Source organism: Thalassophryne amazonica, chromosome 10 (assembly GCF_902500255.1).
Source record: "Thalassophryne amazonica chromosome 10, fThaAma1.1, whole genome shotgun sequence".
NCBI classification, from domain to species: domain Eukaryota; kingdom Metazoa; phylum Chordata; class Actinopteri; order Batrachoidiformes; family Batrachoididae; genus Thalassophryne; species Thalassophryne amazonica.
Window position 1 is genome coordinate 64,401,861 of NC_047112.1, and position 19,294 is coordinate 64,421,154.

Consider the following 19,294-nt stretch of genomic DNA (forward strand, 5'->3'; position numbering starts at 1 on the left):
GCACAAATACAACTCCCATCTCTGGAGAAAGACAAGAAATACTGTATAATTTGTCAGCATTAAACAACAAGAAAACCGAAGAAATTCTAAGGTGATCGCTGGCCACTAGCCCTAAGCTTCACTAAAAGACCCAGAATTTAGGTAAAGTTGAGGCCACGGCACACTCTGTTTCCTAATAAAATGAATTAAAAGAGTAAAAAGCGCAAAACAAAACTATACCAGTGTGCTAGCCATACGAAAAGGAATATAAGTGAGTCTTAAGTCTGGGCTTGAAAGTCTCCACAGAATCTGACTGTTTAATTAAGTCATCTTTATATTAAAAGCATGAGTGTGGTGAGTGATTTTTATGTTCGATGTAAGTACATAATGTAATTGTAAATATTTTAAAAATACATGGATGACACAAGAAAGTGAAAACACTTATTTCCATTGTGGTCCATTTAAAAATCAAATGTCAAAATAGAAGTAAAAATAAAATAATAATAGTATATATATGATAACAACCTAAACAATTTAGAAGTACATTAAGACAGTAAATTAACATTAAAAAATTACAGAATTGGTGGTTCCGGTGACGTCATCACACCGAATGGCAGCCTAAAGTAACCTCTCCACAACGAATTATTAATCTCGCCTCATATCATAGCCAAATAGGACATTTTTGACAAATACTAGAAAGTGTTGATGAGGCTAAGATGGGGAAAAAGGATGGACAAAAGAAAAACTCAGCTGCAGAGTCTGACAATGGACAAAATACAACGAAGAGCTCCCCTGCACAGGTACGCAATGAAGAAGCTAACGCCGACTCACATGTGGCTAGCTTAGCAAAAGTTTTGGAAGAGATACAGAACTTTCGTAAAGACGTGAGACAGCAACTGGACGAAATCAAATCTGAACTCACCAACGTCAGTGCTAAAATAGCGGAGGTGGAGATGCGAACTGAAAATGTGGAAGACCGTGTTCAAAATATTGAGCAAATTCTAAACAAGGTGATGAATCAGCAAGAAGATAAATTGCTTGAACATGAAGGAAGATCCCGACGGGAGAATATACGGCTGTATAATGTACCCGAGGGGCCGTTGATGGTGGAGTATGTTGAGAAGATATTACGAGAGACCCTGGAGGTCCCCGCCACCACGGAGCTTGGCATTGAGAGAGAAGGAGAAGGACTCAGAGCTGATCCTTGGTGTAATCCCACCTCCACCTTGAATGAGTCTGTCATTCCGACTGCGCATCTCACCGCTGTCACACTATTCTTGTACATGTCCTGCACTACCCTAACATACTTCTCTGCCACTCCAGACTTCCTCATACAATGCCACAACTCTTCTCTTGGCACCCTATCATAAGCTTTTTCTAAGTCCACAAACACACAATGTAACTCTTTCTGTCCTTCTCTGTACTTTTCCAACAGTATTCTCAGAGCAAACATTGCATCTGTAGTGCTCTTTCTCAGCATGAAACCATATTGCTGCTCACAGATCTTCACCTGTTTTCTAAGCCTAGCTTCTACTACTCTTTCCCATAACTTCATGCTGTGGCTGATCAGCTTTATGCCTCTGTAGTTACTGCAGCTCTGCACATCACCCTTGTTCTTGAAAATAGGAACCAGCACACTTCATCTCCACTCCTCAGGCATCCTCTCACTTTCCAAGATTTTATTAAACAATCTGGTTAGAAACTCTACTGCCATCTCTCCTAGACATTTCCATGCCTCCATTGGAATGTCATCTGGACCAACTGCCTTTCCACTCTTCATCCTCTTCATAGCAGCCCTCACTTCTTCCTTGCTAATCTCTTTTACTTCCTGATTTACTCTCACCACATCATCCAGCCTTTTCTCTCGCTCATTTTCTTTATTCATCAGCTCTTCAAAATATTCCCTCCACCTTCTCAGCACACACTCCTCACTTGTCAGCACATTACCATGTGCATCTTTTACCACCCTAACCTGCTGCACATCCTTTCCAGCTCTGTCCCTTTGTCTGGCCAATTGGTACAAGTCCTTTTCTCCTTCCTTACTATTCAACTTCTTGTACAGCTCACAATATGCCTTTTCCTTTGCTTTTGCCACTTCTCTTCTCACCTTACGCCACATCTCCTTGTACTCCTGTCTACTTTCTTCATCTCTCCAACTATCCCAAAACTTTTTCGCCAACCTCTTTCTCCTTATGCTTTCCTGGACCTCTTCATTCCACCACCAAGTCTCCTTGTCTTCCTTCCACTGTCCAGATGTCATACCCAGTACTGCCCTAGCTGTCTCCCTCACCACATCTGCAGTACTTTTCCAGTTGTCCAAAATTGCTTCCCCTCCAACTAGTGCTTCTCTCACCTGCTCGCTAAATTTCACACAACAGTCTTCCTCCATCAGCTTCCACCATCTGATCCTTTGTTGAGCTCTCACTCTCTTCTTCTTCTTTACCTCTAAAGTCATCCTACAAACAACCATCCTATGCTGTCTAGTGGCACTCACTCCTGCTACCACCTTACAGGCTGTGATTTCTTTTAGCTTGCATCTCCTATAAAGAATGTAGTCCACCTGTGTGCACCTTCCTCCACTCTTATATGTTACCCTGTGCTCCTCCCTTTTCTTAAAGTAGGTATTCACCACAGCCATTTCCATCCTTTTTGCAAAATCAACTACCGTCTGTCCTTCCCCATTCCTATCCTTGATACCATATCTACCCATTACTTCCTCATCACCTCTGTTCCGTTCACCAACATGCCCATTGAAGTCTGCTCCTATCACCACTCTTTCATGCTTGGGCACACTCTCCACCACCTCATCTAACACACTCCCGAAATCTTCTTTCTCCTTCATCTCACAACCTACCTGTGGGGCATATGCACTGATGATATTCATCATCACCCCTTCAATTTCCAACTTCACACTCATCACCCTGTCAGACACTCGCTTAACCTCCAACACACTTTTAACATACTCTTCCTTTAAAATGACCCCAACACCATTTCTCTTCCTGTCCTCACCATGGTACAACAACTTGTACCCACCGCCGATGCTCCTGCTCTTACTTCCCTTCCACTTGGTCTCTTGCACACACACAAAACCTTTCCCCTCTCCATCATATCAGCCAGCTCTCTCCCTTTACCAGTCATACTACCAACATTCAAAGTCCCCACTATCATTTCCACCCTTCTAGTTTTCTTCTTCTCCCGCTGTTCATGGCAACGTTTTCCTCCTCTTCTTCGTCGTCTTCGCCCAGCAGTAGCCCAATTTCCACCGGCACCCTGTTGGGCAATAGCACCGGTGGCGGACGTTGTTAACCCGGGCCGCGACCGATCCGGTATGGGAATTCGATTCTGAGTCTGCATAGTTGGGTTGGCTTGTTTTACACCGGATGCCCTTCCTGACGCAACCCTCCTCATTTATCCGGGCTTGGGACCGGCACTCAGAATGTACTGGCTGCACACCCCATGTGGCTGAGTTTTGAATTGCACTGTTCTATTTATTATAGATGTTCAAATGTAAATTAAGATGTTTTTTAGGTCGTGTTAGAGTAGAAAAGCCTAACCAGGGACGGGAGTTGTAAATTAGCACCTGTTGCTATACTCTGTATGCATCACATCAGCTATAAGCTTTGATTTGTAGCTATGTCTGATTGTATTGTCCCTGTCAAATAAACTAATAAATAAATAAATAATAATCAAGTATTTGAAGTTTTTTTTATAAAACTTTATATTCTAAGGTACCAGGAGATAATATGGATCAAATTGACACTTATCTAAATTCTTTAGAGCTGCCCACATTAAATGAGGAACAAAATGAAATAATGATTGCTGATATAACAGAAGGGGAATTAATAAATGCAGTTACTAGACTCAAATTAAATAAATCACCAGGATTAGATGGCTATACAGCTGAGTGGTATAAGAAATTTAGAGATGAATTAACACCTATTATACAACCCCTGGCAAAAATTATGGAATCACCGGCCTCGGAGGATGTTTATTCAGTTGTTTAATTTTGTAGAAAAAAAGCAGATCACAGACATGACACAAAACTAAAGTCACTTCAAATGGCAACTTTCTGGCTTTAAGAAACACTATAAGAAATCAAGAAAAAAGATTGTGGCAGTCAGTAACTGTTACTTTTTTAGACCAAGCAGAGGAAAAAAATATGGAATCACTCAATTCTGAGGAAAAAATTATGGAATCACCCTGTAAATTTTCATCCCCAAAACTAACACCTGCATCAAATCACATCTGCTCATTGATATTGACCCTATCCCATGACATTGACCCTATGTGTCTTTTTGCAAGGAATGTTTTCACAGTTTTTGCTCTATGGCAAGATGCATTATCATCTTGAAAAATTATTTCATCATCCCCAAACATCCTTTCAATTGTCCAAAATATCAACGTAAACTTGTGCATTTATTGATGATGTAATGACAGCCATCTCCCCAGTGCCTTTACCTGACATGCAGCCCCATATCATCAATGACTGTGGAAATTTACATGTTCTCTTCAGGCAGTCATCTTTATAAATCCCATTGGAACAGCACCAAACAAAAGTTCCAGCAATATCACCTTGCCCAATGCAGATTTGAGATTCATCACTGAATATGACTTTCATCCAGTCATCCACAGTCCACGATTGCCTTTCCTTAGCCCATTGTAACCTTGTTTTTTTCTGTTTAGGTGTTAATGATGGCTTTCGTTTAGCTTTTCTGTATATAAATCCCATTTCCTTTAGGCGGTTTCTTACAGTTCGGTGACAGACGTTGACTCCAGTTTCCTCCCCTTCGTTCCTCATTTGTTTTGTTGTGCTTTTTTCGATTTTTGAGACATATTGCTTTAAGTTTTCTGTCTTGACGCTTTGATGTCTTCCTTGGTCTACCAGTATGTTTGCCTTTAACAACCTTCCCATGTTGTTTGTATTTGGTCCAGAGTTTAGACACAGCTGACTGTGAACAACCAACATCTTTTGCAACATTGCGTGATGATTTACCCTCTTTTAAGAGTTTGATAATCCTCTCCTTTGTTTCAATTGACATCTCTCGTGTTGGAGCCATGATTCATGTCCACTTCGTGCAACAGCTCTCCAAGGTGTGATCACTCCTTTTTAGATGCAGACTAACAAGCAGATCTGATTTGATGCAGGTGTTAGTTTTGGGGATGAAAATTTACAGGGTGATTCCATAATTTATTCCTCAGAATTGAGTGATTCCATATTTTTTTCCTCTGCTTGGTCTAAAAAAGTAACCGTTACTGACTGCCACAATCTTTTTTTCTTGATTTCTTATAGTGTTTCTTAAAGCCAGAAAGTTGCCATTTGAAATGACTTTAGTTTTGTGTCATGTCTCTGATCTGCTTTTTTTCTACAAAATTAAACAACTGAATGAACATCTTCTGAGGCTGGTGATTCCATAATTTTTGCCAGGGGTTGTACTTCCCACATTGAATTGGGTTTTAAAAAAGGCACAAACACCACCAGCTGGAAGGAGCCGATTATATCGGCTATACCAAAAGAAGGCAAAGATAAAATGGAGTGTGGATCCTATCGACCAATATCTGTTCTTAACATAGACTACCGATTATTCACCTCGATTATGGCCAGACGAATAGAGAAGTTCCTACCTACATTAATACAACCCCTGGCAAAAATAATGGAATCACCGGCCTCGGAGGATGTTCATTCAGTTGGGGCTGCATATCAGGTAAAGGCACTGGGGAGATGGCTGTCATTACATCATCAATAAATGCACAAGTTTATGTTGATATTTTGGACACTTTTCTTATCCCATCAATTGAAAGTATGTTTGGGATGTTGAAATCATTTTTCAAGATGATAATGCATCTTGCCATAGAGCAAAAACTGTGAAAACATTCCTTGCAAAAAGACACATAGGGTCAATGTCATGGCCTGCAAATAGTCCGGCTCTTAATCCAATTGAAAATCTTTGGTGGAAGTTGAAGAAAATGGTCCATGACAAGGCTCCAACCTGCAAAGCTGATCTGGAAAACAGAAATCAGAGAAAGTTGGAGCCAGATTGATGAAGAGTACTGTTTGTCACTCATTAAGTCCATGCCTCAGAGACTGCAAGCTGTTATAAAAGCCAGAGGTGGTGCAACAAAATACTAGTGATGTGTTGGAGCGTTCTTTTGTTTTTCATGATTCCATAATTTTTCCTCAGAATTGAGTGATTCCATATTTATTTCCCTCTGCTTGGTCTAAAAAAAGTAACCTTTACTGACTGCCACAATTTTTTTTCTTGATTTCTTATAGTGTTTCTTAAAGCCAGAAAGTTGCCATTTGAAATGACTTTACTTTTGTGTCATGTCTGTGATTGATTTTTTTCTACAAAATTAAACAACTGAATGAACATCCTCCGAGGCCGGTGATTCCATAATTTTTGCCAGGGGTTGTACATAATGACCAGACAGGTTTTATACAACAACGCCAAACACAAGATAATATACGAAAGACATTAACATCATAGATCATATACAAAAAAATAAGACTAAGGCAATAGTGATAAGTGTTGATGCGGAAAAAGCATTTGACTCGGTTAATTGGGATTTTTTGTATAGGGTGTTATATAGGTTTGGCTTCCGTGATACAATTGTTAAAACTATACAGGCATTATACAACAATCCTACTGCTAGAATCAAAATAAATGGATCCTTATCAAAGAGCTTTACTCTGGAAAGAGGCTCCAGACAGGGCTGTGCATGGTCACCTCTACTTTTTGCATTATATTTAGAACCGTTCGCTCAGCACATTAGACAAAACAATAAAATTAAGGGAATCTTTATAAAAGGTACAGAGTATAAATTAGCCTGCTATGCGGATGATATTTTAGTGTATTTAGGACAACCAATATATGCTTTACCTGAATTGATGAAACCATTTGAGCAATATGGCAAATTATCAGGATACAAAGTTAATATGGGTAATTGCTTGCATATAATTATAACCCACCAGATGTAATCAAGAATGAATACCCATTGATATGGCAAATAAAATCCATCAGGTATTTAGGCATAAACATCCCACAAGATTTATCAAAATTATTTGAATGCAGTTATGTTCCTTTATACAAAAAAATTAAGGAAGATATAACCAGGTGGAGCCTAACTCCTTTTCTCAGTCTTTCTTCAAGAATTGAATCTATTAAAATTAATATTTTACCTCAATTTTTATATTTATTCCACACCCTACCAATAGAAATCAATCAGTGCCATTTTAATGAATGGGACAAAATGTTATCAAGATATATATGGCGAGGCAAGAGACCTAGGGTACATCTCAAAACTCTACAGCTGACCAAGGAGAGGGGAAGATGGGCTCTACCTTCTTTCAGAGATTATTTTCTTGCAACACAGATAAGAACAATTATATGCTGCTGCAATCCTATATATAATCCTCAATGGAAAAGTATAGAAGAGAAAATATGTTCCATTCCCATACAGGCAATTATAGCTGACAATAATCTACAAAATTACATAAAAAGTATTGACAATCCATGGGTGAAATGTACTCTTAAAATGTGGAAAGCTATCATAAAAGAACATAAGTTAGAAAGGGATGTAATGGTTCTTAAATGGTGTGCGTATGACTCAGACTTCATGCCAGATAGATTGGATACCAGGTTTAAGGACTGGACATTTAAGGGTTTGACTGCTTTATGTAAATTACTGAAAGGGGGAACAATGCTTAGTTTTGATACAATTAAAGAGATACCTTTTAGAAAAACAGGATTTGTACCGCTCTCTGCAGATACGACACTATATTAATATGAAAATGAAAAATGTCTCAGAAACAAAGGTGAGTTTTATAGAAATGTTTAGGAAAGCATATAACTCTGATATCAATGGTAGAATTATATCATGTGCATACAAAGGCTTATCCAATCTTAAAACACAGTCAACTACATACATTAAAGAAAAATGGGAGCAAGAAGGAGGAATAAGTATATCTGAGGAGGAATGGACAACAGTGTGGAGATATAATTGGAAATGTACTAATTCACAGATTTGGAGGGAATTCAGCTGGAAAAATCTGGTAAGATATTTTATTACACCCGTTCAGAAATCTCACTATGATGGAACTCCCCCTATATGTTGGAGAAACTGGTAATCAACATGCAAACCACCACCACATCTTTTGGGACTGCCTGGTTATCAAGTACTTCTGGAGAGAAATACACATGGCTCTACAAGACATTTTTAAAGATGTAATGCATGATGAAGATGAAGATTATATATTTTGGAAATTTACCTCAGAAATTCAAAAAAAAAAAAAAGACAAATATTTATTAAATAGTTTGTTGGTCGCAGCTAAAAAGGCATTAACCAGGAAATGGTTATTACAGGAAAGGCCGACTTTAACTGAATGGATGAACATTACAATGGACATTTACAATATGGAAAAGATAACAGCGTGTATCAACTACAAACTGGAACAGTTTACCTCATACTGGAGAAAATGGATCCACTATGTAACATCTCATAGGCCTGATTTCGTTTTCTCAGATAATTAGTAAAGTTATAACAGCAATCTACTCCCTAATTGTTTCGGTTCTGTTTGGGTTGTTGTTTTTGTTGTTGTTGTTGTTTTTTCTCTAATATTGCTTTACAGCATTTTGTGTCGAGGTATGTGTGCTTTTAAAATGAATGTACATTGATGTTGATAGTATCAGGATGATGAACACAGTGGTTACAGTATGTTATGTATATATTTGACACGAAATGCTAATAAAAAATAAATTACAAAAAAAAAAAAAAATTACAGAATTAACAGGAAATAAAAGGGTTGAGTTCTTCTTAAAATTGTTAACTTCTAAGTTTCTAAAAACATTCTGGACTCACACACCATTCCAACTCATACAAACTTTGCTTATTTTATTACCACCCTTGAAAACTGTCAGGTATTTTATAAACACTACCCAATCTAGAGCCCATGGATCCCCACGGGCAACACGCTAGTGTGAACATATTGTTAGTACGTGATACACACCCTAGTTGTTGATTTAAAAAGAAAAATTGAACATCCACTGGGACACCTGCAGGAAATATGCTGTGGGATTGTATTTGTTTTATTCAGTATGAGAACTTTCCTTCTCAAAATTTGTCGTTTGCTGGACATCACAGTGTTTTCCACAGACAGGTGTCTGCTGGTGTTGAATAAGACTGACCTATTGCCTGAAGAGCGCAGACAAATGCTGGACGCTGAGCTGACACAGGCTTCTGGACTCCCTCCTGTCTGTCTGATCTCATGCCACACAAATGACGGCCTGAAAAACTTCCTGACGGCGCTGCACAACAGCGTTAAGACTCTGTGAGTGGTTGCATTCATCACCATGGACTTGTTTTGGGTTCATAAAGTAAAGTATTGCCAGTATATGTGCGCTGATGCCAGAGTTAAGAATCCACTTTTTTTCTGATGTCACACTTAGTAAAACTACTTTTTCTTTAATCAGTTGATTAGACCAAAGAGCTGGCAAAAAACATCACCTGCATGCCGAAATCGCCTGCAGTATTTATTTATTTTATACTCACCATTCTGTGTTCTGAACTCTCCCAATATCGTCACTGTTGTCAGACTGAAGGTTTTCCTCCAAGATTTAGTCTGTTTCATTGTCACCTATATAAGGCTCAAAACCATAAGGCTGTGTGTGCAGCAATATGGTCGCGGCTGAGGGCTGAAATAGAGTGCAGGCTTCAGACAGCTGTTGTTTATCCTTCACCTGCGCACTTACCGTCGACTTTTATTGTTCAGAATTTAGCTGAGTTACCCGGGTCTGCCAATCCAGATCCAAAATTCAGTGGAGTCTCCCATGCCCTAATATCTATTTGTTGAGTTCTCTTATTTATCAGTTTTTTTGTTATTGTTGAGTCTGTGTGCAAATAAATTCATTCAGTTCATTCATTCATTCTATATGTGGTGCAAATTTGGTGAGAACCTGTGAAGTAGTTTTGAAGTAATCATTCAAATCCTATACAAAGTGAAATCTTGATCCAGAATCCGAATCAGGATTTGCATCAACTCCAAAGTTTCAGTGGAGTCTTCCATGCCCTAATCTGTGGTGAAATTTTGGTGAGAATCCATAAAGTCATGACATAGTCCTTCAAAGCCATTATAAAGTGAATCTTGATCCAGAACCCAGATTCAGATCCAGATCTGGATCACCTCCAAAATTTAAAGGAGTTTTCCTTGGCGTAATATGTATCTGTGTTGAAAATTTGGTGAGAATCTGTGAAGTATTTTTGATGTAATCCTTCAAAGCCGATATAAAGTGAATCTTGATCCAGAATTCGTATCCGGATCTGGATCAATTCCAAAATTCAGTGAAGTCTTCCATGCCCTAATATCTATCTGTGGTGCAAATTTGGTGAGAATCTGTGAAATAGTTTTAGATAAGCCTCATGTTGCTGTTACCATGAGTGAGCGGGCTGTCCATGCTCGGAAACCAACAAACCTGAGATGTTTTATAAAGAAGAATGGTCCAAAATACCTTCAACCAGAATACAGACTCTCACTGGAAGCTGCAGGAAGCATTTAGAGCCTGTTATTTCTGCAAAAGGAGGATCTACTAAATATTGATGTATTTTTTTCTGTTGGGGTGCCCAAATTTCAGTGTTGGGGAAAGTAACTTTGGAAAGTTACTTCATTCGTTAATTTATACAGTTATATTTTACAGTTACTTCATACAGTTAGTTCATTAGCAGCTGCGGACACCTTGTCGGCAGCTGCTGAATGTAATTAATAAAGTTACTCATAATCTAATTTGGTTATTTTTAAGATTTAGTACTCAGAAAAGTAACTATTAGTTACTTTGCTGATGAGTTACTTTGCTGATTGCTCAATCTTACGAGTAACCAAGTTACATTACTCGTTACCTTATTAGTTACATTACTTATTAGTTGCAAGTTTTCGGCAGATTCTAATAAAGTAATTGCATAATGCTGCTAATGAAGTAACTGCATAAAGCAACTGTATAAAGCAACTAAAAAAGTAACTTGTCAAAGTTACTTTTCACAACACTGCCAAATTTATGCACCTGCCTAATTTTGGTTAAAGAATTATTGCACACTTTCTGTAAATCCTATAAACTTCATTTCACTTCTCAGTTAGCACTGAGTTTGTCTGCTATATGATATACGAGGTCTATTAGAAAAGTATCCGACCTTATTATTTTTTTCAAAAACCATATGGATTTGAATAACGTGTGATTGCGTCAGACAAGCTTGAACCCTCGTCCGCATGCGTGAGTTTTTCCACGCCTGTCGGTTGTGTCATTCGCCTGTGAGCAGGCTTTGAGTGAGGAGTGGTCCACCCTTCCCGGCGGATTTTCATTGTCAGGAAATGGTGGAATGATTTGGGCTTTTTTTTCCAAATTTTTTCAGAAACTGTTAGAGACTGGCAGCTGGAAACCATTAGAAAAATGTATCTGGCTATCGGTGAAAATTTTACGGGCTTCACAGAGAATGACTGTTACTACAGCTTTAAGGACGCTCGGCGCGCTGCGCGCCGTGCCGCCATCGTGAGCCACAAACCACCGGATCATTTCTAAACGGATGGCTCTGTGGTGCCGGGACCGTCGTGTGCATTTTCTCTGGTTATCACAAGAGCTGGACATCAACCATTTTCCAGCAGATTTCACTTTTAACAAGAGATTTTGTCATGGAAAGCCGAGCGGAGGCTTTGCGCGTCACGATGGATTCGCTACTGGAGCGAGACAAAACAACCTCCGTTTGGTCTCACAGGACGGCTTTGAGATGGCGTTCAGACAGCTGTCAGTGGTTTTTCCATCGAGTGATTATCCGAGAAATTATGGATGTGCCTGGACATGCCAGAACATGTCCCGTGAGGCTTCATCACGGCGTTGCTTTGCGCTATGCGGCACCGCCACGACGCGCGAAATTCCTCCGCACGTCTGTCTCAATGTGCCGAAAAAGTGCTGATGTCCACATCTTTTCACAATTCCTGTGCTAGTCAGACGACATCCCGGATAAAACACAGCGTCCACTTTGGAAATGAACGGCACATTCCACTGTTACAGGAGTTTTTGTCATGGAAAGAGGAGCAGAGGCTTCACGCGTCGCGGCGGTGCCGCATGCCGCACAGCAACGCCGTGATGAAGCCTCACGGGACATGTTCTGGCATGTCCAGGCACATCCACAATTTCTCGGATAATCACTCGATGGAAAAACGCGCGAAGCCTCCGCTCGGCTTTCCATGACAAAATCTCTTGTTAAATCAAGTGAAATCTGCCAGAAAATGGTTGATGTCCAGCTCTTGTGATAACCAGAGAAATGGCACACGATGGTCACGGATCCAGACAGCCATCTGTTTAGAAATGAAATGGTCGTTCAGCCTGTCGATGGTGGCTTCGGAGTGCGGCGTGCCCCACATCCGCTGGGGGCCGTCCTTAAAGCGACAGTAACACTCCTTATTCTCTACCAAGCCTGTAACATTTTCACCGATAGCCAGATAAATTTTTCTAATGGTTTCCAGCTGCCAGTCTCTAACAGTTTCTGAAAAAATTCTGATGGAAAAAAAGCCCAAATCATTCCGCCATTTCCTGACAATGAAAATCCGCCGAGGGGGCTGGACCACTCCTCACTCAAAGCCTGCTCACAGGTGAATGACGCAACCGACAGGCGTGGAAAAACTCACGCATGCGCACGAGGGTTCAAGCTTGTCTGACGCAGTCACACGTGATTCAAATCCATATGGTTTTTGAAAAAAATAATAAGGTCGGATACTTTTCTAATAGACTTCATATGAGTATTTAACTGAAATTGTTGATCCAAAACAACCAATGATTTATAAAGCTAAATCATGGAAATCATCAGGGGTGCCCAAACTTTTGCATACAACTGTATGATCACAGCATGACACCAGCATCCTCTGAGAAAATGCACCCTTAGCAGAAAAACCACAGAGGGTCTTGTTTTATAATGCTATGTTTCCAACCACGACAGGAATTAAAAGTATTTTCAGACATTGTTTCCAAAAACAGGAGCTTTATATGGATATGTGTCCGTCAGACTGTGATGATGGATTGGACTGAAGCGAACAGGTCCGTGTGTGAATGAAACAGTCTGTCTGGATGAAACAGTTCGCAAAGTTCAGAGTCCACTGTGTGCTTCCCCCCCAAACAAAAAGTAGAAAATATTGTAATTTAAACTCACAAGCATACTTAAACATCCCATTTGTTGTCAGCATTCTAGAGAGAGACAGAGACAGAGAGAATTACTGCCACAGTAATTAAGCAATCAACGCCAAATTTTGTATGGTGACTGGGGGCACCAAGAGGGAGGTCACTGGGCCCTTAGATTGAAAGTGCACATACACGAACACACACGCATGGTCAGCCTTATATAGGCTTTGAAGGATTACGTCAAAACTACTTCATGGATTCTCACCAAATTTTCACCATGGTTACATATTAAGCCATGGAAGATTCCATTAAATTTTGGAGGTGATACAGATCTAAATCCGGATTCTGGATCAAGATTCATTTTATATAGGCTTTGAAGGATTACATCAAAACTACTTCACAGATTCTCACCAAATTTGCACAACAGATAGAGATAGATATTAGCGCATGAAAGACTCCACTGTGTTTTGGAAGTGATCCAGATCTGGATTCTGGATCAAGATTCATTTCATATAGGCTTTGAAGGATTTCATCAAAACTGCTTCATGGATTCTCACCAAATTTGCACAACAGACACGGAAGACTCCCCAGAAGTTTGTAGGTGATCCACATCCGAATCAGAGTTCTGGATCAAGATTCACTCTATATAGGCTTTGAAGGATTACTTCAATACAACTTCACGGATTCTCACCAAATTTTCACCACAGATAGATATTAGGCCATGGAAGACTCCAGTAAATGTTGGAGGTGATCTGGATCCAAATCTGGATTCTGGATCAAGATTTCACTTTGTATAGGACTTTGCAAAACTTTGGTCATTTGCTCTTGCTTGCCTCTGCTGGTGGTTGGCTCTCACTGCGGTATTGTATCGCTTCCTGTTCCGGAGCACAGCGGTGTTTTTCTGTATCTGTTAGCTGTTTAATCTGCGCAGTTAGATTGATCTAGTTATCTAGATTACGATTTGTTTCCCAGTGTAATCTTCATGTGCCTTAACTAAAGCACTCCTTCTGCTGAATCACCTCTAAATTATTTACACATTATTCACTTTGCGTGTTTTTAGGAATCCGCTAGCTTAGCGCAGCTACTAGCTCTTAGCCGATTTAGCATGGCGGCTTCTCCTGTCTCTCCTGCACTTTTCTGCTCTGGGTGTGAAATGTTTAGTTATTCCTCGGCCTCCTTTAGCAGTAACGGTACTTGTAATAAATGTAGCTTATTCGTAGCTTTGGAGGCCAGGCTGGGCGAATTGGAGACTCGGCTCCGCACCGTGGAAAATTCTACAGCTAGCCAGACCAAGGTAGCTTAGCCGCCGTTAGTTCCCCTCTGGCAGATCCCGAGCAGCCGGGAAAGCAGACCGACTGGGTGACTGTGAGGAGGAAGCGTAGTTCTAAACAGAAGCCCCGTGTACACCGCCAACCCGTTCACATTTCTAACCGTTTTTCCCCACTTGACGACACACCCGCCGAGGATCAAACTCTGGTTATTGGCGACTCTGTTTTGAGAAATGTGAAGTTAGCGACACCAGCAACCATAGTCAATTGTCTTCCGGGGGCCAGAGCAGGCGACATTGAAGGAAATTTGAAACTGCTGGCTAAGGCTAAGCGTAAATTTGGTAAGATTGTAATTCACATCGGCAGTAATGACACCCGGTTACGCCAATCGGAGGTCACTAAAATTAACATTAAATCGGTGTGTAACTTTGCAAAAACAATGTCGGACTCTGTAGTTTTCTCTGGGCCCCTCCCCAATCGGACCGGGAGTGACATGTTTAGCCGCATGTTCTCCTTGAATTGCTGGCTGTCTGAGTGGTGTCCAAAAAAAATGAGGTGGGCTTCATAGATAATTGCCAAAGCTTCTGGGGAAAACCTGGTCTTGTTAGGAGAGACGGCATCCATCCCACTTTGGATGGAGCAGCTCTCATTTCTAGAAATCTGGCCAATTTTCTTAAATCCTCCAAACCGTGACTATCCAGGGTTGGGACCAGGAAGCAGAGTTGTAGTCTTACACACCTCTCTGCAGCTTCTCTCCCCCTGCCATCCCCTCATTACCCCATCCCCGTAGAGACGGTGTCTGCTCCCAGACCACCAATAACCAGCAAAAATCTATTTAAGCATAAAAATTCAAAAAGAAAAAATAATATAGCACCTTCAACTGCACCACAGACTAAAACAGTTAAATGTGGTCTATTAAACATTAGGTCTCTCTCTTCTAAGTCCCTGTTGGTAAATGATATAATAATTGATCAACATATTGATTTATTCTGCCTTACAGAAACCTGGTTACAGCAGGATGAATATGTTAGTTTAAATGAGTCAACACCCCCGAGTCACACTAACTGTCAGAATGCTCGTAGCACGGGCCGGGGCGGAGGATTAGCAGCAATCTTCCATTCCAGCTTATTAATTAATCAAAAACCCAGACAGAGCTTTAATTCATTTGAAAGCTTGACTCTTAGTCTTGTCCATCCAAATTGGAAGTCCCAAAAACCAGTTTTATTTGTTATTATCTATCATCCACCTGGTCGTTACTGTGAGTTTCTCTGTGAATTTTCAGACCTTTTGTCTGACTTAGTGCTTAGCTCAGATAAGATAATTATAGTGGGCGATTTTAACATCCACACAGATGCTGAGAATGACAGCCTCAACACTGCATTTAATCTATTATTAGACTCTATTGGCTTTGCTCAAAATGTAAATGAGTCCACCCACCACTTTAATCATATCTTAGATCTTGTTCTGACTTATGGTATGGAAATTGAAGACTTAACAGTATTCCCTGAAAACTCCCTTCTGTCTGATCATTTCTTAATAACATTTACATTTACTCTGATGGACTACCCAGCAGTGGGGAATAAGTTTCATTACACTAGAAGTCTTTCAGAAAGCGCTGTAACTAGGTTTAAGGATATGATTCCTTCTTTATGTTCTCTAATGCCATATAACAACACAGTGCACAGTAGCTACCTAAACTCTGTAAGTGAGATAGAGTATCTCGTCAATAGTTTTACATCCTCATTGAAGACAACTTTGGATGCTGTAGCTCCTCTGAAAAAGAGAGCTTTAAATCAGAAGTGCCTGACTCCGTGGTATAACTCACAAACTCGTAGCTTAAAGCAGATAACCCGTAAGTTGGAGAGGAAATGGCGTCTCACTAATTTAGAAGATCTTCACTTAGCCTGGAAAAAGAGTCTGTTGCTCTATAAAAAAGCCCTCCGTAAAGCTAGGACATCTTTCTACTCATCACTAATTGAAGAAAATAAGAACAACCCCAGGTTTCTTTTCAGCACTGTAGCCAGGCTGACAAAGAGTCAGAGCTCTATTGAGCTGAGTATTCCATTAACTTTAACTAGTAATGACTTCATGACTTTCTTTGCTAACAGAATTTTAACTATTAGAGAAAAAAATTACTCATAACCATCCCAAAGACGTATCGTTATCTTTGGCTGCTTTCAGTGATGCCGGTATTTGGTTAGACTCTTTCTCTCCGATTGTTCTGTCTGAGTTATTTTCATTAGTTACTTCATCCAAACCATCAACATGTTTATTAGACCCCATTCCTACCAGGCTGCTCAAGGAAGCCCTACCATTATTTAATGCTTCGATCTTAAATATGATCAATCTATCTTTGTTAGTTGGCTATGTACCACAGGCTTTTAAGGTGGCAGTAATTAAACCATTACTTAAAAAGCTATCACTTGACCCAGCTATCTTAGCTAATTATAGGCCAATCTCCAACCTTCCTTTTCTCTCAAAAATTCTTGAAAGGGTAGTTGTAAAACAGCTAACTGATCATCTGCAGAAGAATGGTCTATTTGAAGAGTTTCAGTCAGGTTTTAGAATTCATCATAGTACAGAAACAGCATTAGTGAAGGTTACAAATGATCTTCTTATGGCCTCGGACAGTGGACTCATCTCTGTGCTTGTTCTGTTAGACCTCAGTGCTGCTTTTGATACTGTTGACCATAAAATTTTATTACAGAGATTAGAGCATGCCGTAGGTATTAAAGGCACTGCGCTGCGGTGGTTTGAATCATATTTGTCTAATAGATTACAATTTGTTCATGTAAATGGGGAATCTTCTTCACAGACTAAAGTTAATTATGGAGTTCCACAAGGTTCTGTGCTAGGACCAATTTTATTCACTTTATACATGCTTCCCTTAGGCAGTATTATTAGACGGTATTGCTTAAATTTTCATTGTTACGCAGATGATACCCAGCTTTATCTATCCATGAAGCCAGAGGACACACACCAATTAGCTAAACTGCAGGATTGTCTTACAGACATAAAGACATGGATGACCTCTAATTTCCTGCTTTTAAACTCAGATAAAACTGAAGTTATTGTACTTGGCCCCACAAATCTTAGAAACATGGTGTCTAACCAGATCCTTACTCTGGATGGCATTACCCTGACCTCTAGTAATACTGTGAGAAATCTTGGAGTCATTTTTGATCAGGATATGTCATTCAAAGCGCATATTAAACAAATATGTAGGACTGCTTTTTTGCATTTACGCAATATCTCTAAAATCAGAAAGGTCTTGTCTCAGAGTGATGCTGAAAAACTAATTCATGCATTTATTTCCTCTAGGCTGGACTATTGTAATTCATTATTATCAGGTTGTCCTAAACGTTCCCTAAAAAGCCTTCAGTTAATTCAAAATGCTGCAGCTAGAGTACTAACGGGGACTAGAAGGAGAGAGCATATCTCACCCATATTGGCCTCTCTTCATTGGCTTCCTGTTAATTCTAGAATAGAATTTAAAATTCTTCTTCTTACTTATAAGGTTTTGAATAATCAGGTCCCATCTTATCTTAGGGACCTCGTAGTACCATATCACCCCAATAGAGTGCTTCGCTCTCAGACTGCAGGCTTACTTGTAGTTCCTAGGGTTTGTAAGAGTAGAATGGGAGGCAGAGCCTTCAGCTTTCAGGCTCCTCTCCTGTGGAACCAGCTCCCAATTCAGATCAGGGAGACAGACACCCTCTCTACTTTTAAGATTAGGCTTAAAACTTTCCTTTTTGCTAAAGCTTATAGTTAGGGCTGGATCAGGTGACCCTGAACCATCCCTTAGTTATGCTGCTATAGACGTAGACTGCTGGGGGGTTCCCATGATGCACTGTTTCTTTCTCTTTTTGCTCTGTATGCACCACTCTGCATTTAATCATTAGTGCTATATAAAAAAAAAATTGATTGATTGATAGGATTTGAACGATTACTTCAAAACTACTTCACATGTTCTCACCAAATTTGCACCACAGATAGAATGAATTAATGAATTTATTTGGCACACAGACTCAACAAAAAACTGATAAATAAGAGAATTCAAGAAAAGGATATTATTTATTCATTCATTTATTTATTTGGAACCCCATTAGCTTCCGCAAAGTGGTTGCTAGTCTTCCTGGGGTCCAAAAACTTAAATTCGCAATAAAACTGCATTTCAACAATTAATTTAATCTATATACATAAATGGCTACTTCTGTCTTTCTGTCTGTCCGGAATAGGCTCTAAAACTACAAAACGTGAACTCCCCAAAGTTACACATTCTGAACCACCATGACATGGGCTACAACCTGGTACTATTTTCAAACAAAAAAATTAATATTAAGACAACAATATTAACAATAATCTGATACATACAGTTTTGTCTTTCTGTCTGTCCGGAATAGGCTCTAAAACTACAAAAGGTGAACTCTCTGTTGGGAAAGTGTAGTGACACGGACCCACAACAGGGGGCGTAAATGAACTGACAATAGAGGGAGTTAAATTAGAACACTTTACTGTTGTGAATGTCACAACCACACACAGCAGATTACAGAATAAATACAAGTCAATTAATGAAGGTGTCGTGTGGGCAGGCTCGACGATAGGAGACGCCCGTCTGGAGATGAACCGGAACCACACGATTTCCACCGCCACCGAACCCGAAGGATACTGGAGCCGCCAAGTCCCGAAGTCCCCAGGTGGCCACCGTCTCAGCGTTTCGGATCTGGTACTGCTGGCGGAGAACAAAGACAGTCAAGTGTGGGTGTGTGTACACCCCGTAACAATAACGGTGGGAATTCCACCTCCACCTTTAACACACACTCGTGCAGCGTCTGTTTAACCACTTATCTGATGGGAATTAGGACGAAACAGTCGCGACCCACGCCGGTCCTC

At 40.0% G+C, this 19,294-nt stretch overlaps 1 protein-coding gene across 3 annotated transcripts in view; it reads left to right on the forward strand.

Moving 5' to 3' along the window:
- Positions 1–19,294, forward strand: part of gtpbp3 (GTP binding protein 3, mitochondrial) — a 135,816-nt gene that overhangs the window by 105,318 nt on the left and 11,204 nt on the right. For all 3 annotated transcript variants that reach the window (XM_034180125.1, XM_034180126.1, XM_034180127.1), the window contains exon 10: positions 9,118–9,304. In XM_034180125.1, the coding sequence (XP_034036016.1) occupies positions 9,118–9,304 (187 nt within the window). The remainder of the gene's footprint in view (positions 1–9,117; positions 9,305–19,294) is intronic.